Raw genomic sequence first — 20088 nt, 5'->3', positions numbered from 1 at the left:
TGCCGCACTGTCGGAGGGGCAGTACTGAGGGAGCGCTGCACTGTCGGAGGGGCAGTACTGAGGGAATGCTGCACTGTCGGAGGGGCAATACTGAGGGAATGCTGCACTGTCGGAGGGGCAGTACTGAGGGAGCGCTGCACTGTCGGAGGGGCAGTACTGAGGGAGTGCCGCACTGTCGGAGGGGCAGTACTGAGGGAATGCTGCACTGTCGGAGGGCAGTACTGAGGGAGCGCCGCACTGTCAGAGATGTTGTCTTTTTGGATGAGACGTTAAACCGAAGCCCCGTCTGCCCTCTCAGGTGGATGTAAAAGATCCCACAGCCACTATTTTGAAGAGGAGCGGGGGAGTTATCCTCGGTGTCCTGGGGCCAATATTTATCCCTCAATCAGCATCACTAAAACAGATTACTGGTCTGCTGTGTGTGGGAGCTTGCTTTGCTCAAATTGGCTACTGTGTTTCCCACATTACAACAGTGACTACACTTCAAAAAGTACTTCATTGGCTGTGAAGCGCTTTGAGACATCTGGTGGTGGTGAAAGGTGCTATCTAAATGCAAGTCTTTTCTCTGAGCTTGTGGTCCGTGTGTCCGGCTCAGTCGCCGTGTCACTGCCCCACTCGGCGATTCCCTGAGCCCGGCCCCCGGTACCTCTGCCCCCATTGCCCTTCACGTTCCAGCGTCTGGCCCCTCCCCTCCCATCACCGCGGGGCTCGAGATCCAAGACTCACCGTCTGTTTGATGACTCAGCCTTGATTCATCGAATAATGCTGCAATTTCAGTCACATTGTAAAGCTGCGCTGTGATAACTGTGTCTGCAGCACATCAGCGTGCACCCCAGTGATCTCGCTGGTCATAGTGACCGAGCGGGCAGCTAGATACAGAACTCAGTCACTGAGAGCGAAATAAGGTTACATAATTACAGAGTTATTGAATAAATCCCAGTGCAGTAACTTCATACTCTCTAAATTTCTGTTGCTGAACATTGTAGAAATAGACAACAGGGGAGAGATCGCAGCTAACAGGCACTGCATGGCAACCCAATCTTTGTAAGTGTGAGCAGCAGGCAGAACTGGCAATATTCTGGGCCTGAGATGGGCCTGGGGCTGAGGTGGGCCTGGGGGAGTGGGCCTGTGAGAGTGGGCCTGGGGGAGTGGGCCTGGGTCTGGGGTGGGCCTGTGAGAGGGGGCCTGAGGGAGTGGGCCTGGGTCTGGGTTGGGCCTGTGAGAGGAGGCCTGTGAGAGGGGGCCTGAGGGAGTGGGCCTGGGCTGAGGTGGGCCTGGGGGAGTCGGCCTGGGGGTGTGGATCTGGGGCTGGGGTGAGCCTGTAAGAGGGGGCCTGGGGGAATTGGCCTGAGGGAGTGGGCCTGGGGCTGAAGTGGGCCTGGGGGAGTGGGCCTGGGGTTGAGGTGGGCCTGAGGGAGTGGGCCTGGGGCTGATGTGGGCCTGGGGCTGATGTGGGCCTGGGGGAGTGGGCCTGGGGCTGAAGTGGGCCTGGGGGAGTGGGCCTGGGGTTGAGGTTGGCCTGGGGGAGTGGGCCTGGGGCTGATGTGGGCCTTGGGGAGTGGGCCTGGGGTTGAGGTGGGCTTCACAGGGACGGCCTTTAAAGGGTAGGTCTTTAGCGCCCCGAGACGCCAGCTTTACTTCTCAGCCGACTCTCGGGTCGGCCCGACAATGGCGGCCCGGTCAATGTCTCGGGTGCAGGGCTGCTGGCTGGGCCGATGGTGGCCCTGGGGACCCAGTGGCAGCAGATTGCACAGCGGCCCTGCCCGTTAATGGGAGGGGAGGGGCGTTGTAGCGTGATGGCGTTGGGCAGAGCAGCAACGTCGCGCTGGACTCGGCTCCGCGCTATCGCCAAGGCAGTGAGCCCCGGAGACAGCGCTCCGCTCTGGGGGGCATACAACCCAATTCCATTCGGCCCGGGAGGTTACCGCCCACAATAGGGGCAAAGGGCAACGTCTGACCCAATGACCTCTTGGTGCCCCGCTGTCTCTTTCCTGCCCTTACAGAATTGCAATGGGGCAGGTTTGTCGGGGCGGGAGCAGTTTGGAAAGGGGCGATGAGGTAAGTGTCGGCCACGTCAATAACCTCTTTAAATAATTTTTTCTCTTTATTTGTAAACTTGAAAACGAAGAGATGTGTGATGTCATCGCGCACAGCCCGGGAATGGTGGGAATACTGAGGCTGGGATTTTGGCTTATTAGACGAAGCAACAGACAGAGAGAGCAAGCTTTACAGGAGCTTATGCCTTAACAGCTTTGGATCAGGATTGTGTACAAACTGATTATTTAAAAAATATAGAAACACTGCAATAGTCTGCAATAGAAACACAAACATCGGGGATATCTCATACTGGGATTACATAATGGGGTTTGGGTCCATTGGGATTGTGTACGATGGGAGTGAAGGGGAAGGGGTTTGGTCCATTGGGATTGTGTACGGTGGGAGTGAAGGGGAAGGGGTTTGGGTCCATTGGGATTGTGTACGGTGGGAGTGAAGGGGAAGGGGTTTGGTCCATTGGGATTGTGTACGGTGGGAGTGAAGGGGAAGGGGTTTGGTCCATTGGGATTGTGTACGGTGGGAGTGAAGGGGAAGGAGTTTGGGTCCATTGGGATTGTGTACGGTGGGAGTGAAGGGGAAGGGGTTTGGTCCATTGGGATTGTGTACGGTGGGAGTGAAGGGGAAGGGGTTTGGGTCCATTGGGATTGTGTACGGTGGAAGTGAAGGGGAAGGGGTTTGGGTCCATTGGGATTGTGTACGGTGGGAGTGAAGGGGAAGGGGTTTGGTCCATTGGGATTGTGTACGGTGGGAGTGAAGGGGAAGGGGTTTGGTCCATTGGGATTGTGTACGGTGGGAGTGAAGGGGAAGGAGTTTGGGTCCATTGGGATTGTGTACGGTGGGAGTGAAGGGGAAGGGGTTTGGTCCATTGGGATTGTGTACGGTGGGAGTGAAGGGGAAGGGGTTTGGGTCCATTGGGATTGTGTACGGTGGGAGTGAAGGGGAAGGGGTTTGGTCCATTGGGATTGTGTACGGTGGGAGTGAAGGGGAAGGGGTTTGGGTCCATTGGGATTGTGTACGGTGGGAGTGAAGGGGAAGGGGTTTGGTCCATTGGGATTGTGTACGGTGGGAGTGAAGGGGAAGGGGTTTGGGTCCATTGGGATTGTGTACGGTGGGAGTGAAGGGGAAGGGGTTTGGTCCATTGGGATTGTGTACGGTGGGAGTGAAGGGGAAGGGGTTTGGGTCCATTGGGATTGTGTACGGTGGGAGTGAAGGGGAAGGGGTTTGGTCCATTGGGATTGTGTACGGTGGGAGTGAAGGGGAAGGGGTTTGGTCCATTGGGATTGTGTACGGTGGGAGTGAAGGGGAAGGGGTTTGGTCCATTGGGATTGTGTACGGTGGGAGTGAAGGGGAAGGGGTTTGGTCCATTGGGATTGTGTACGGTGGGAGTGAAGGGGAAGGGGTTTGGTCCATTGGGATTGTGTACGGTGGGAGTGAAGGGGAAGGGGTTTGGTCCATTGGGATTGTGTACGGTGGGAGTGAAGGGGAAGGGGTTTGGTCCATTGGAGTGTAATGTGTCGGGGAGTATCAGTGAGGGGTGTGCTGTGCAGAGTGTCACAGTGAAAGATTTATTCTTTGTTTTTATTTTGTGGGGCTGCGGTTTTGATAGATTTTGCTGTGAGACGAGATTTTATCATCGAACCCAGAGAGCAGCAACCTCTGTGCGTTACAGGGTATTCGGTGTTGCTGTTATTGACATAATTCAGAGCAGGACTGTTAAAGGAATATATTAGGGAGCCATTGCTGAAGGTCTTGGAGTTGTGAGCATGGAATAGTGTCACAGGGCTGACTGCTCACACAACTTCAAAATCAGTTTGCAAGTTAGTTACTCTGAATGTGTTAGACCAGAAGTGAAGACTAATATTTAGGGAGTGAGCACAGTTAATGAATTATGCAGGTTAAAAACATAACACAATCTTCTGCGTAGCTAGTTATTGCATGGTTTAGCCTCAACAAAATCATCCTTTTTTTAATAATCCAACCCCACCAACTCCCCTTTTCCCTCCATTCCCCTCCCCCCCACCTACCCACCATCGGTTTACGCAAGATTTTTGAAATATTCTTTGATTGACTTGTGTGCTGACATATGAGAAGTATCTGTGCTGCCCCTGTGTGTGACGGAGATGGGGAATAAAGCAGGGGAGTGGGAGGAGGGTTAAGCCAGAACATCAATCCCCAGTGTACTCTATCTCCAGTGCTGGATGGTAAATGCTGCACTCTCTGGAGCTCAGCTCAAGCCCGGGCTCCAAGCACAACCTTCCCCTCACTGAATATACACTCACAGTCCCCATCCAGAGTCCAACTGCCCACAGCCCAGGGACACCACCATCAACCTGCCTGGTCTTTGTGGTTCACTTCCACCTCCCCACTGGTTCAATAGTTTAGCTCCACTCCAGCGGGGAGCTTGTTGAGAGTGAGAGGAAGATGGAGAGGAGGGTTGGGGCGATGACGCAGCCCTGCTTGACCCCGGTCCGGACGTGGATTGGTCTGTGGTGGATCCGTTGGTCAGGATCACGGCCTGCATGTGGTGGTGGGGCAGGCGGAGGATGGTGACAAACCTTTGGGGGTAGCTGAAGCAGTGGAAGACGCTCCATAATCCCTTTGTTACTCAGGCCAACATTCCCAGCATGCTTATAATGGGAAGCGGCAGAATTAGAAGCGTGAAACTGATAGAAAAAGATGAGAAGGGAAATGAGTGCGTGATTTAAAAACAGAAAACGATGGAAATCTCAGCGGGTCGGGCAGCATCTGTGGAGAGAGAAACAGAGTTAACGTTTCGGGTCGATGACCCTTCGTCAGAGCTGACAATAATTTGAAATATAACAGATTGTTGAGGAAGTGCAGGGGCAGGGAAAGGGGGAGGGGAGGGAAGATCGAAAGGGAAGGTCAGTGATAGGGTGGAAGGCAGGAGAGATTAGAGAGACAAAGGGGATGATTTGAAATGGTAATGGCACAAGTTGGGAAAGAAAAGCTGAGTCCAGAGAGGGTGTGAATGGTGAAATCATCACCAGCTGCCGAGGGAAGATGAGAGAGAAAATAAAAATAAAAAAGGGGTGAGAGTTTTTGTAAAAAAAACGCGAGGAAATAGAACAAACTGTGGGCAGAGGTCATGGTCTGAAATTGTTGAACTGGATGTTGAGTCCGGGAGGCTGTAAGGTGCCTAATCAGAAGGTGAGGTGCTGTTTCGCGAGCCTATGTTGAGCTTCGTTGGAACAGTGTAGGAGGCCGAGGATGGAGAGGTCAGAGTGGGAGTGGAGCGGGGAATTAAAGTGACAGGCGACCGGAAGCTCGGGGTCACGCTCGCGGACTGAACAGAGGTGCTCCGCGAAGTGGTCACCCGGTCTGCGTTTGGTCTCCCTGATGCGGAGGTGATGTGTTGAGCAGTTGGTGCATGCAATGGGGTAGGGTTTAGGGCACGGTGCACATTACATGTTCCTGACGAGGAGGCGTGTGGGAGTTGTCGGGAGATCAGCGTCAGTGGTGAATGAGGAGGCGGTGGATGTGTGTGAGAGGGTCAGACTGTTGCTCCCTGCTCCTGGTCCTCTCCATTTCTCGGATCAATATCCTTTCACTGCCGTCCCAAAGGCTGCAGCTATCAAATTGCTCGCAGATTTCTCACAATTACGTATCGACCGTTTGCCGAGCTGTGCACAGACTGTAATTGTGTGGAGTACGGATCTGCCCCGCCTGCTGTCACAGCACAGCCTACAGCTCTTCACCTCCTGTCTTCTCTTGCTGAGGGCTGCTGGCCTCAGGGAACCGCATCCCAGCCTCAGGCCCAGGCAGGCGTGCTCTGATCCTTGCTGCCCGAAGCATGCTCTGCTATCTCCCATTCATCCTGTGTCAGCTGCAACAGCCAACACCAGCAAGCCTAAGGGTGAATCACAGCCACATCTACACTTGACCATTCCAACGCACTCCTGGCTGGCCTCCCACATTCTACCCGACATAAACTAGAGGTGATCCAAAACTCGGCTGCCCCCTGTCCTAACTCGCACCGAGTCCCGCTCACCCATCACCCCCTGTGCTCACTGCCCCGTGTCCTAACTCACACCGAGTCCCACTCACACATCACCCCCTGTGCCCCGTGTCCTAACTCGCACCGAGTCCCGCTCACCCTTCACCCCCTGTGCTCGCTGCCCCATGTTCTAATTCGCACCGAGTCCCGCTCACCCTCCACCCCCTGTGCTCACTGCCCCATGTCCTAACTCGCACCGAGTCCCGCTCACCCTTCACCCCCTGAGCTCACTGCCCCATGTCCTAACTCGCACCGAGTCCCGCTCACCCTTCACCCCCTGTGCTCACTGCCCCATGTCCTAACTCGCACCGAGTCCCGCTCACCCATCACCCCCTGTGCTCACTGCCCCGTGTCCTAACTCACACCGAGTCCCACTCACACATCACCCCCTGTGCCCCGTGTCCTAACTCGCACCGAGTCCCGCTCACCCTTCACCCCCTGTGCTCGCTGCCCCATGTTCTAATTCGCACCGAGTCCCGCTCACCCTCCACCCCCTGTGCTCACTGCCCCATGTCCTAACTCGCACCGAGTCCCGCTCACCCTTCACCCCCTGTGCTCACTGCCCCATGTCCTAACTCGCACCGAGTCCCGCTCACCCTTCACCCCCTGTGCTCACTGCCCCATGTCCTAACTCGCACCCAGTCCCGCTCACCCATCACCCCCTGTGCTCACTGCCCCCGTGTCCTAACTCGCACCGTGTCCCGCTCACCCATCAACCCCTGTGCTCACTGCCCCCGTGTCCTAACTCGCACCCAGTCCCACTCACCCATCACCCCCTGTGCTCACTGCCCCCGTGTCCTAACTCGCACCGTGTCCCGCTCACCCATCAACCCCTGTGCTCACTGCCCCCGTGTCCTAACTCGCACCCAGTCCCGCTCACCCATCACCCCCTGTGCTCACTGACCCGTGTCCTAACTCGCACCGAGTCCCGCTCACTCATCACCCCCTGTGCTCACTGCCCCGTGTCCTAACTCACACTGAGCCCCTCTTACCCATCACCCCCTGTGCTCACTGCCCCATGTCCTAACTCGCACCCAGTCCCGCTCACCCATCACCCCCTGTGCTCACTGCCCCCGTGTCCTAACTCGCACCGAGTCCCGCTCACCCATCACCCCCTGTGCCCCGTGTCCTAACTCGCACCAGTCCCGCTCACCCATCACCCCCGGTGCTCGCTGACCTACATCAGCTTCCAGTTAAGCAATGCCTCGATTTCAAAATTCTCATCTTGTTTACAAATCCCTCCATGACCTCTCCCCTCCCTATCTCTGTAATCCCCTCCAGCTCCACAACCCCCCGAGATGTCTGCGCTCCTCTAATTCTGCCCTCCTGAGCATCCCTGATTATAATCGCTCCACCATCGGTGGCCGTGCCTTCTGTTGGCTGGGCCCCAAGCTCTGGAACTCCCTCCCTAAACCTCTCTATCTCTCTACCCCTCCTTTAAGACGCTCCTTAAAACCTATGTCTGTGACCCAGCTTTTGCTCACCTGCCCTCATTTGGCTCGATGTCAAATTTATTTGTTTGGTCTTATAACGCTCCTGTGAGCCGCCTTGGGACGTTTTACTATGTTAAAGGTGCTATATAAATACAAGTTGTTGTAGTCTTCCCCCGATACTCACCCACACACATTTCCCAGTCGAGAGATACTGAGTGGCAAACACCAGCAGCAGCTCCGGCTGGGCTCTTCCACGTCCCAGGCCGGGGGTACTGAGGCCAATTGTCTGCATCTGTCCTGGCAGCAATCATCATGGACCCCTGACGTGTGACACCCAAGATCATTGACTTCCCAGAGCCCGAGCTGTACCTTGTGTTCTACAGACCTCGCTGAAAGGACTGTGAAGTCCTCCATCTGGTGGGTGAGGAGAGGGGGGGGCACACCTGGAGAATCAACACCTTCAACCAACGGAGGAGGGAGAATTGGAGAAGGGACGAATGAGGATCTGGTTAGAACCAGAAGCCTACAGGCCCAAGCACCACAGACCTGTGTAAAAGGATATTCCATCATCATCACAGGCAGTCCCTCGGAATCGAGGAAGACTTGCTTCCACTCTTAGAATGAGTCCTTAGGTGGCTGAACAGTCCAATACAAGAGCCACAGTCCCTGTCACAGGTGGGACAGACAGTAATTGAGGGTAAGGGAGGGTGGGACAGGTTTGCCGCACGCTCCTTCCACTGCCTGCGCTTGCTCTCTGCATGCTCTCAGCGATGAGACTCGAGGTGCTCAGCACCCTCCCGGATGCACTTCCTCCACTTAGGGCGGTCTTTGGCCCAGGGACTCCCAGGTGTCGGTGGGGATGTTGCACTTTATCAGGGAGGCTTTGAGGGTGGTCCCTGTAACGTTTCTGCTGCCCACTTTTGCCATGAAGGACGTTCCATGAAGGAAGAGCTGATATCACGGCGCTGATAGCGAGGGCTCTCTTGCCGCCAATTACGAGGCCGCCTATTCCTCCCCACTCCGCTGGGAGATGGTCCCGTTATCCCGTATGCATTCAGCCAGCTTTTCTCAGTCACAGCTATTGACTCTGAGGCCCGGCAGCTAATGAATACCAAACTAAAACTCACAACTCTGCATTAGGGGCTTCACTGATCTCCCAAATCCGGCCTTCACCGTTAGTCAAAGACAGATGGAATTCTAATAGCTTATTGATCGATGAGAAGGTTTGGGGGTCAACTATTGATCAGTTCTTCCACAACTTTAATTCTGGCTGCAAAATTCAAAGGTTACATTGAATGAGAGCCCTGTTTGTAATTTGTACTATTTTTAGACTTTTGAAGAGCTATTTGGATGACAGAACGATGAGTGGGAGTTTAATGAGAGAACTACAAGGGCTAATGACAGTGATAGAAAGACATGCTGCCCTCTGAGTGCCACTGGTATCGAGTAATTATTGTTATGTTATCGCAGCGTTGAGAATGATTCTAAACAGGAGCATGGATATTGGTAGTTGCCAATGGGATTGGAGGTTGTAGGGGCAGCACCTCGTCCAAGGAACACACGATTCATTTGCTGCAGAGAAAGGATCAATGTTAGCTGTGAGGAGCAGGAGGCCATGTTGGAACATGGAGATGTGAGGATCGATGAAAGTTCTGCCATTTTATTCCACTGGCAATTAGAGAGTTTTTACGCACAACTTTTCATTGAACGCGTGGGTCGAGTCCATGATAGGGGGTGTGTACACGGGCTGTGGGAGGTGGGTGTGTACACGGGCTGTGGGAGGGGAGAGTATACACGGGCTGTGGGAGGGGGTGTGTACACGGGCTGTGGGAGGGGGGTGTGTACACGGGCTGTGGGAGGGGGAGTGTACACGGGCTGTGGGAGGGGGTGTGTACACGGGCTGTGGGAGGGGAGAGTATACACGGGCTGTGGGAGGGGGGAGTGTACACGGGCTGTGGGAGGGGGGTGTGTACACGGGCTGTGGGAGGGGGGAGTGTACACGGGCTGTGGGAGGAGGGAGTGTACACGGGCTGTGGGAGGAGGGAGTGTACACGGGCTGTGGGAGGAGGGAGTGTACACGGGCTGTGGGAGGTGGTGTGTACACGGGCTGTGGGAGGGGAGAGTATACATGGGCTGTGGGAGGGGGGGTGTACACGGGTTGTGGGAGGGGAGAGTGTACACGGGCTGTGGGAGGGGGGAGTGTACACGGGCTGTGGGAGGAGGGAGTGTACACGGGCTGTGGGAGGAGGGAGTGTACACGGGCTGTGGGAGGGGAGTGTACACGGGCTGTGGGAGGGGGGAGTGTACACGGGCTGTGGGAGGAGGGTGTGTACACGGGCTGTGGGAGGGGGGAGTGTACACGGGCTGTGGGAGGGGAGTGTACACGGGCTGTGGGAGGGGGGAGTGTACACGGGCTGTGGGAGGAGGGTGTGTACACGGGCTGTGGGAGGAGGGAGTGTACACGGGCTGTGGGAGGAGGGAGTGTACACGGGCTGTGGGAGGGGGGAGTGTACACGGGCTGTGGGAGGGGGGAGTGTACACGGGCTGTGGGAGGGGGGAGGTACACGGGCTGTGGGAGGAGGGAGTGTACACGGGCTGTGGGAGGAGGGAGTGTACACGGGCTGTGGGAGGGGGGAGTGTACACGGGCTGTGGGAGGGGGAGGGGGTGTGTACACGGGCTGTGGGAGGGGAGAGTGTACACGGACTGAGTGCGGGGGGGTGGGAAGAGTGTACACGGGCTGTGGGAGGGGAGAGTGTACATGGACTGAGTGGGGGGGGAAGTGTACATGAGCTATGGGAGGGGGCAGTGTACACAGGCTGTGGGAGGGGGGAGTGTACACGGGCTGTGGGAGGGGAGAGTGTACACGGGCTGTGGGAGGGGAGTGTACACGGGCTGTGGGGGGAGTGGGTCTCTGTTTCCGTACAGCATGCCCCTGGATATCTCTCTGGGTTGCCATACGGTGCATGTGTGCCCAGACCGTGAGATCGGCGGGGTATCTGACTATGGACATTCTGTCGAGCCTGACCTTCCCCTCTGACAGTGCGGCGCTCCCTCAGTACTGCCCCTCTGACAGTGCGGCACTCCCTCAGTACTGCCCCTCCGACAGTGCGGCACTCCCTCAGCACTGCCCCTCCGACAGTGCGGCGCTCCCTCAGCACTGCCCCTCTGACAGTGCGGCGCTCCCTCAGTACTGCCCCTCCGACAGTGCAGCACTCCCTCAGTACTGCCTCTCCGACAGTGCGGCGCTCCCTCAGTACTGCCCCTCCGACAGTGCGGCACTCCCTCAGTACTGCCCCTCCGACAGTGCGGCACTCCCTCAGTACTGCCCCTCCGACAGTGCGGCACTCCCTCAATACTGCCCGTCTGACACTCCCTCAGTACTGCCCCTCCGACAGTGCGGCACTCCCTCAGTACTGCACTTGGAGTGTCAGACTGGATTTTGTGTTCAAGTCCGTGGAGTGGGACTTGAACCCACAATCTCCTGACTCAGATGCGAGAGTGTTGCCCACTGAGCCATGGCTGACACATTTGGAAGGAGCAGAGGTTGAGGGGCTGGTTATTTTTCACTGCTCCATGTTTCTGGGATTCTGTGCCTGGGCTGTGGTTGGTGGACGAGATTGTAAAGCTTGCAATGGTTCACTTTGCAGCAGATTACCTTCCGGTGAAGTGGCGGTGTTTAACGAGTGTAAGAGTTGTAGCATTGGCACTCACTGCCTTGCAACGAAATGCTCCGAGGATACCATGTCTCTGGAAACATTCTGTCGCTCACAAGTGCCAGTGCTTTAAAAGCTGCCCTGAATGGGGCTGCATCTGGCCTCAGTCAGTGAGTGTTAGCCGAGGATTGAGGCCTATGTGATTGACCAGCCCAGGCCCTGCATTGGTTGTGAATTAGCATGCGCTGGGGACAGAGTGCTGGGCACAGACTGCTTGCGGCTCCGAGGTTCGGACTCTGACACACAGCTTGTGAAAGTACAGCAACACCAGGGGCGCTCGGCATCTTTGAGCAGGATGTACTGCTGGATCGCTGTGGCCAGGGAACTTTAAACAGCCTCCTCCACTCATAAAATATACTGAGTGCAAGTGGGATGTGCATGCATGTGATCATCTGTGTATGTATGGTCAAATACACTGTGTGTGTGAACAAGGTTGCCTATGTACCCCCCCCCCCCCCCTCCCACAGCCCGTGTACACTGTATCTGTACACGTTAGTATTCACGTGCAGTGGGTGTTTTCCTGACTTGTTACATTGGACAGAATCTCGGTCATGAGCTGCGCACCACACCAAGATTACAAGCGCAGTTAAAACGTGACTAGCCGCACCCCTCAAGGAAGGTTTGTACACCCATCTATACACCTCTGTACCCTTCATTCCCAGCCTCTCCCTCGCTCTGTCTCTATCTATCTATCTATCTCTCTATCTATCTATCTATTCTCTCTCTGTCTCTCTATCTATCTCTCTGTCTATCTATTTAGCTCTCTCTCTCTGTCTCTATCTATCTATCTGTCTCTCTTCTCTTATCTATCTCTCTCTCTTTCTCTCTCTCTGTCTATATCTCTCTCTCTCTCTCTCTTTATCTCTCTCTCTCTCTCTCTCTCTGTCACCATTGAGCAAGTTGTCCGTGTGAGATTTTCACTGCTAGTTTACCCCGTTGCCCCGTACCAGGAACCACAAACTGGTGCTAACCCAGCGAAACCGTCCATGTGCCGAGGGGAATGAGCTTCCCCTGTGTCCTCATTGCCTAATCACCTTTTCATCACAGGCGGTCCCTCGTATCGAGGATAACTTGCTTCCACGCCAAAAAAGGATGAGTTCCCAGGTGTTTCACTGAAGGACCCGAACTCCATCCTGAAGGGTGGAAGATGCCTGTGGGTGGATTTTTTTAACGTGGGGTGACCGTTGCACATCAACCACCACACGGGGCTTGACAGAGCGAGGTCCTGGTCCAGTGGCAAGGGTTAACCAGGACAGCTGGAGACCTGCTCTGCTGCACGGACCCAGTGCGCACGTAGGGGCTGGGCCTGTGTTGCCCCTGGGCCCCTGGCCCCGAACTCTCGCCTCCCCTGGACCCCGATCACGTCCCTCTACAGTCTCTCGCCGCTCCTTCGCCCCGACCTCGCCACTCCTGCTGTACCTGCCCACGCTCCAGTCACCGACCTGGACCTTGATGATGTCCCTCTTCGCTGCCGTCGCCCTGCTGCGCCAGCTCGCGCTGTACCTCGCCGTGATACGCCGCCATGCTGCTCCTGAGGCAACTCGCCGCTCGTCGCTCATTTTATGGCCCCGACCTGCCGCTGATGTTCTCTGCCCCCTGCCGAACTACGATTGTTTTTGCAAAGCTTTCTGTCACACGGGACAATCGGACGGAGGGGCTCCCAGACAGACAGCGCGGCGGGGGAGTACTCTGTCACAACTGGAGGGTCAGGAGAAAAAGACTTGCCCCTTTCACCACCATCGGACGTCCCAAAGCGCTTTACAGCCAATGAAGTACTTTTGAAGTGTAGTCGCTGTTGTAATGTGGGTAAGGTGGCAGCCAATTAGCGCACAGCAAGCTCCCACACACAGCAATGTGATAATGACCAGATAACCTGTTTTAGTGATGTTGATTGAGGGATAAATATTGATCTCAGGACACCGGGGAGAACTCCCCTGCTCCTCTTCGAAATGGTGCCGTGGGATTTTATACAACCACCTGAGAGAGCAGACGGAGCCTCGGTTTTACTTTTCAGGTCGATGGCCTTTCGCCACAAGTGGGAAAAGTTCGAGATGTGACAGGTATTGAGCAAGTGTCAGGGATGGGAAAGGGGGGATGGGAGGAAAGGACAGGCGGGAAGCTCTGTGATAGGGCAGGGGGCAGGAGAGATTAAATGACAAAAGGGATGATGGTGCAAGGCAAAAGGAGACGGTAATGGGACCAGTAAAGAGGAGGAGGTGTAAATGGGAATGGTAGAATCTTCACCAGCTGCCATCCGAAACAATGGCCGCCGGGGTTATTGAACTCAATTATTGAACTCAACGTTGAGTCCAGAGGCTGTAAAATGCCTCATCGAAAGATGAGGTGCTGTTCCTCGAGCTTACACACAGCTTCGTTGGGACAGTGCAGGAGGCCGAGGATGGAGAGGTCAGAGTGGGAGTGGAGCGGGGAATTAAACATACAGCTTGGGGTCATGCTCGCGGACTGAACGGAGGTTGGAGAAAAAACCAATAATCAGTTGTGTCCTTAGAGCAACACACGAGTCACCATGTCCTGCGGGGGCTGGGTGAGAGGGCGTGTTAGAATTCAGTGTTGATGTGTCAGAGTGCGTATGTGTGAGTGTGAGTGTGTGTGAGAGAGAGAGTGTGTATGAGTGTGTGAGATCGAGTGAGTGAATGTGTGTACCTGTGATTCTCGGATCATATTTTGACAGAGAGGTTTCAGTGTGTCCCTGGGGTTGAGGTATGTGTTTAGGTGATACATAGTACAGGTGGCTGGGGTTGTGTTTATGATGTACATTGTACGGGTAGCTGGGGTTGTGTTTATGATGTACATTGTACGGGTGGCTGGTGTTGTGTTTATGATGTACATTGTACGGGTGGCTCGGGTTGTGTTTATGATGTACATTGTATGGGTAGCTGGGGTTGTGTTTATGATGTACATTGTACGGGTGGCTCGGGTTGTGTTTATGAGGTACATTGTACGGGTAGCTGGGGTTGTGTTTATGATGTACATTGTACGGGTGGCTCGGGTTGTGTATATGAGGTACATTGTACGGGTGGCTCGGGTTGTGTTTATGAGGTACATTGTACAGGTGGCTCGGGTTGTGTTTATGATGTACATTGTACGGGTGGCTCGGGTTGTGTTTATGATGTACATTGTACGGGTGGCTCGGGTTGTGTTTAGGAGGTACATTGTATGGGTGGCTCGGGTTGTGTTTATGATGTACATTGTACGGGTAGCTGGGGTTGTGTTTATGATGTACATTGTACGGGTGGCTGGGGTTGTGTTTATGATGTACATTGTACGGGTGGCTCGGGTTGTGTTTATGATGTACATTGTATGGGTAGCTGGGGTTGTGTTTATGATGTACATTGTACGGGTGGCTCGGGTTGTGTTTATGAGGTACATTGTACGGGTGGCTCGGGTTGTGTTTATGATGTACATTGTACGGGTGGCTCGGGTTGTGTTTATGAGGTACATTGTACGGGTGGCTCGGATTGTGTTTATGAGGTACATTGTACAGGTGGCTCGGGTTGTGTTTATGATGTACATTGTACGGGTGGCTCGGGTTGTGTTTATGATGTACATTGTACGGGTGGCTCGGGTTGTGTTTAGGAGGTACATTGTACGGGTGGCTCGGGTTGTGTTTATGATGTACATTGTACGGGTGGCTCGGGTTGTGTTTATGAGGTACATTGTACGGGTAGCTGGGGTTGTGTTTATGATGTACATTGTACGGGTGGCTCGGGTTGTGTTTAGGAGGTACATTGTACGGGTAGCTGGGGTTGTGTTTATGATGTACATTGTACGGGTGGCTCGGGTTGTGTTTATGATGTACATTGTACGGGTGGCTCGGGTTGTGTTTATGATGTACATTGTACGGGTAGCTGGGGTTGTGTTTATGAGGTACATTGTACGGGTGGCTCGGGTTGTGTTTATGATGTACATTTTACGGGTGGCTCGGGTTGTGTTTAGGAGGTACATTGTACGGGTAGCTGGGGTTGCGTTTATGATGTACATTGTACGGGTGGCTGGGGTTGTGTTTATGATGTACATTGTATGGGTAGCTGGGGTTGCGTTTATGATGTACATTGTACGGGTGGCTGGGGTTGTGTTTATGATGTACATTGTATGGGTAGCTGGGGTTGTGTTTATGATGTACATTGTACGGGTGGCTCAGGTTGTGTTTATGATGTACATTGTACGGGTGGCTCGGGTTGTGTTTATGATGTACATTGTACGGGTAGCTGGGGTTGTGTTTATGATGTACATTGTACGGGTAGCTGGGGTTGTGTTTATGATGTACATTGTACGGGTGGCTGGGGTTGTGTTTATGATGTACATTGTACGGGTGGCTCGGGTTGTGTTTAGGAGGTACATTGTACGGGTGGCTCGGGTTGTGTTTATGATGTACATTGTACGGGTGGCTCAGGTTGTGTTTAGGAGGTACATTGTACGGGTAGCTGGGGTTGCGTTTATGATGTACATTGTACGGGTGGCTGGGGTTGTGTTTATGATGTACATTGTACGGGTAGCTGGGGTTGTGTTTATGATGTACATTGTACGGGTGGCTCAGGTTGTGTTTATGATGTACATTGTACGGGTGGCTCGGGTTGTGTTTATGATGTACATTGTACGGGTAGCTGGGGTTGTGTTTATGATGTACATTGTACGGGTAGCTGGGGTTGTGTTTATGATGTACATTGTACGGGTGGCTGGGGTTGTGTTTATGATGTACATTATACGGGTGGCTCGGGTTGTGTTTAGGAGGTACATTGTACGGGTGGCTCGGGTTGTGTTTATGATGTACATTGTACGGGTGGCTCAGGTTGTGTTTAGGAGGTACATTGTACGGGTGGCTCGGGTTGTGTTTATGATGTACATTGTACGGGTAGCTGGGGTTGTGTTTATGATGTACATTGTATGGGTAGCTGGGGTTGTGTTTATGATGTACATTGTACGGGTGGCTGGGGTTGTGTTTATGATGTACATTGTACGGGTGGCTCGGGTTGTGTTTAGGAGGTACATTGTACGGGTGGCTCGGGTTGTGTTTAGGAGGTACATTGTACGGGTGGCTCGGGTTGTGTTCATGATGTACATTGTACGGGTAGCTCGGGTTGTGTTTAGGAGGTACATTGTACGGGTGGCTCGGGTTGTGTTTATGATGTACATTGTACGGGTGGCTCGAGTTGTGTTTAGGAGGTACATTGTACGGGTGGCTCGGGTTGTGTTTATGATGTACATTGTACGGGTAGCTGGGGTTGTGTTTATGATGTACATTGTACGGGTAGCTGGGGTTGTGTTTAGGAGGTACATTGTACGGGTGGCTCGGGTTGTGTTTAAGAGGTACATTGTATGGGTGGCTCGGGTTGTGTTTAGGAGGTACATTGTACGGGTGGCTCGGGTTGTGTTTATGATGTACATTGTACGGGTAGCTGGGGTTGTGTTTATGATGTACATTGTACGGGTAGCTGGGGTTGTGTTTATGATGTACATTGTACGGGTGGCTCGGGTTGTGTTTATGATGTACATTGTACGGGTAGCTGGGGTTGTGTTTATGATGTACATTGTACGGGTGGCTCAGGTTGTGTTTATCATGTACATTGTACGGGTGGCTCGGGTTGTGTTTATGATGTACATTGTACGGGTAGCTGGGGTTGTGTTTAGGAGGTACATTGTACGGGTGGCTCGGGTTGTGTTTATGATGGACATTGTACGGGTGGCTCGGGTTGTGTTTATGATGTACATTGTACGGGTAGCTGGGGTTGTGTTTAGGAGGTACATTGTACAAGTGGCTCGGGTTGTGTTTATGATGTACATTGTACGGGTAGCTGGGGTTGTGTTTATGATGTACATTGTACGGGTAGCTGGGGTTGTGTTTAGGAGGTACATTGTACAAGTGGCTCGGAGCCCTTTGCTAACCTGCTGTGTCTGCTCCGTGTTGTTTGCAGGTACGAGGGATGATGGTGGCCGGCGAGCCCAGCATGTGTAGCCCTGGCCTGGCCTGCTGGCAGCCCATCCTGCTGCTGATATTGGGGGCTGTGCTGTCCGGACACGCCATGGGATGCCCAGCCCGCTGTGAGTGCTCAGCACAGGAGCGATCTGTTGTGTGCCATCGGAAGCGTTTCATCACTGTGCCCGAAGGAATTCCCACTGAGACCAGGTTGCTGGACCTCAGCAAGAACCGCATCAAGACCATCAACCAGGACGAGTTTTCTGCTTATCCGCTGCTGGAGGAGCTGGAGTTGAATGAGAATATAATTTCTACGGTTGAGCCAGGGGCTTTCAGCAACCTGTTTAACCTGAGGTCATTGGGACTGAGGAGCAATCGACTCAAGCTCATCCCTCTCGGTGTATTTACTGGACTCAACAACCTCACCCAGCTCGATATCAGCGAGAACAAGATTGTCATCTTGTTGGATTACATGTTTCAGGACTTGTACAACCTCAAGTCACTGGAGGTGGGCGACAATGACCTTGTCTACATCTCGCACCGAGCATTCAGTGGGCTGCATAGCCTGGAGCAGCTGACCTTAGAGAAATGTAACCTGACCACTGTCCCCACCGAGGCCCTGTCCCACTTACACGGGCTGATTGTGTTGAGGCTCCGCTTCCTCAACATCAACGTGGTACAGAACTATTCCTTCAAGCGCTTGTATCGCCTCAAAGTCCTGGAGATTTCCTATTGGCCGTTTCTGGACACCATGGCGCCCAATTGCCTCTACGGTTTGAACCTCACCTCCCTCACCATCAGCAGTTGCAACTTGACGTCCATTCCCTACGTGGCAATCCGGCATCTGGTCTACCTGAAGTATCTCAACCTGTCCTTCAACCCCATCACCACCGTGCAAGGTCACATGATGCAGGAGCTGCTCCGGCTCCAGGAGATCCACTTGGCCAGCGGACAGCTCAATACGCTCGAGCCCTACGCTTTCCGAGGGCTCAACCACCTCAGGGTGCTCAACGTGTCCGGCAACTACTTGACCACGTTGGAGGAGACCGTCTTCCACTCCGTTGGCAACCTGGAGACCCTGGTAATGGACAACAACCCCCTGGCCTGTGACTGCCGGCTGCTCTGGATTTTCAGGCGTCGCTGGCGCCTGAACTTCAACCGGCAGCAGCCCGTGTGCGCGACCCCGGAGATCGTGCAGGGCAAGGAGTTCAAGGACTTCCCCGACGTCTTGCTCCCCAACTACTTCACGTGCCGGAGGGCCAGGATCCGCGACAAGAAGCCGCAGAAGATCAACGTGGACGAAGGCCACACCGTCCATTTTGTCTGCAGGGCTGACGGAGACCCGCCTCCTGTCATCATCTGGGTCTCTCCCAGGAAGCAGCACATCTCCAGCAAGACTAACGGAAGGCTGACTGTGTTCCCCGATGGCACACTCGAGGTGCGTTACGCTCAGCTGCAGGATAATGGCAGCTACCAGTGCATCGCGATGAATGCTGGGGGCAACGATACCTCCAGCGCCAGTCTGCATGTCCGAGGTTACTCGCCCGACTGGGGCCACCAGCCAAACAAGACCTTTGCGTTTATCACCAACCAGCCCAATGACAGCCATGCTAACAGCACACGTACCTCTGTGCCTTTTCCATTTGATATCAAGACGCTAATCATAGCGACCACCATGGGGTTTATATCGTTCTTGGGCGTGGTCCTCTTTTGTCTGGTACTGCTGTTTCTCTGGAGTAGAGGCAAGGGGAACACAAAACACAACATCGAGATCGAATACGTGCCTCGAAAGTCGGACGCGGGCATTGGGACCGCAGACGCCCCTCGCAAATTCAACATGAAAATGATATAAGACTCCCGGCCGTGAGCTTATTGGGAAACAATTTCTGCCATGTTCAAACTGAAACTATCTGACAGACTAACGTAAGCAATGTACTCTTTTTAAACAAAAAAATGACTGCAATGGGTTTGATGATCACTGATTTTTGAGAATTCCCCCAAACCTGTTTGAAGACGTCTTCATTTAGTTAGTTGGAATGCAAAGAGAGGGATTGAATCGAGACAGCATTTATGCCATTTTTTCTATGTGGAGGTGATAACTATTGTCCTGCTGTGAGAAGGCCTGTGAGCATTTCATTGAGTCTTTTCCCAGTCAACGTATCTGCAAAGGTTCCTCACTCCGGGAGTCCTGGAGTTTCTCATACCAACAATATGATTGTCTTCTCAGTTACAGTCTAGTTATAACGCTCGCGCTCATAACATAGTCTTGGTTCTAAGGCACCAGATGCCCGCTCCCTACGTGCGCCAGTTATACCGGGCGCTGCCCGACACGTGGCAATGCCCACAGGACTCTGTCACCAAGCAGCCCTTTACAATAAGAGCTGGCTTGACCTCTCCAATGCTCCAAACCACACAGCGTACTCCTGCTTTCAGGAGATAAGCACTCTTAACTTGTGTAAGTCGTTTTATTATCAGAACCAAGGGCCTTGATTAAGGTGCTTCAGTCACACCCCTCCTGCACAGCTATCGGCAACCAATGACCAAGTCTCCCAGGGGATATGTAGGACACAAACTAATTGAGACAATGAGTCACGTTAGTTAGCTTTCCAAATCTTTATGTTTTTTTCAGTTAATGCGTCCATCCGCCCTGAAATAAACGAGATGGGGTTAAAAGCTGTTGGATAGCAGGCCGGTGACCGAATGGGGGATATTGCATCACATTCCCCGTGAGTTATGGCGGCAGTGCCTTCCATCCCAGTGGGGTCATTGCTGAGCTTGGCAGCAGAGGGGCTGCTGTAAGAGAGCTCACCCTGGGGAGGTGCCGAGGTGTGGCAGCCCAGTGCGGGGGGGAGCAGTGAATGAGTTGGGTGGCACAGAGTGCTGGGTGATGCACAGTCTGTGCAGTGGTCTTTGCATTCTCCCAGAGCTGCATTGGA

At 53.7% G+C, this 20088-nt stretch overlaps 2 protein-coding genes across 2 annotated transcripts in view; one reads left to right on the top strand and one right to left on the bottom strand.

Annotated features, from left to right (window-relative positions):
* The window catches only part of LOC139233547 (GATA zinc finger domain-containing protein 7-like), a 139330-nt gene extending 122239 nt beyond the window's left edge, over positions 1 to 17091 (bottom strand). Inside the window, exons 1-3 of the mRNA XM_070863950.1 lie at positions 17054 to 17091; positions 15153 to 16958; positions 13994 to 15086 (exon numbers count right to left, since the gene is read on the bottom strand). Of these exons, the coding sequence (XP_070720051.1) occupies positions 13994 to 15086; positions 15153 to 16958; positions 17054 to 17091 (2937 nt within the window). The remainder of the gene's footprint in view (positions 1 to 13993; positions 15087 to 15152; positions 16959 to 17053) is intronic.
* Positions 17092 to 17150: 59 nt separating this feature from the next.
* LOC139233691 (leucine-rich repeat and immunoglobulin-like domain-containing nogo receptor-interacting protein 1) lies at positions 17151 to 19004 on the top strand. The gene has a single exon (XM_070864098.1). It carries the CDS (start codon positions 17160 to 17162, stop codon positions 19002 to 19004), a length of 1845 nt encoding a protein of 614 aa, XP_070720199.1. The 5' UTR covers positions 17151 to 17159.
* The last annotated feature ends 1084 nt before the right edge of the window (positions 19005 to 20088 follow it).

The sequence above is a fragment of the Pristiophorus japonicus genome, chromosome 21 (assembly GCF_044704955.1).
Source record: "Pristiophorus japonicus isolate sPriJap1 chromosome 21, sPriJap1.hap1, whole genome shotgun sequence".
Classification (NCBI taxonomy): Eukaryota; Metazoa; Chordata; class Chondrichthyes; family Pristiophoridae; genus Pristiophorus; species Pristiophorus japonicus.
This window is presented reverse-complemented; position numbering and strand designations above follow the sequence as displayed.

What these genes read in the sequence shown, in the direction of transcription:
- LOC139233691 (XM_070864098.1), top strand. Translation starts at nt 17,160, where the DNA reads ATGATGGTGGCCGGCGAGCCCAGCATGTGTAGCCCTGGCCTGGCCTGC.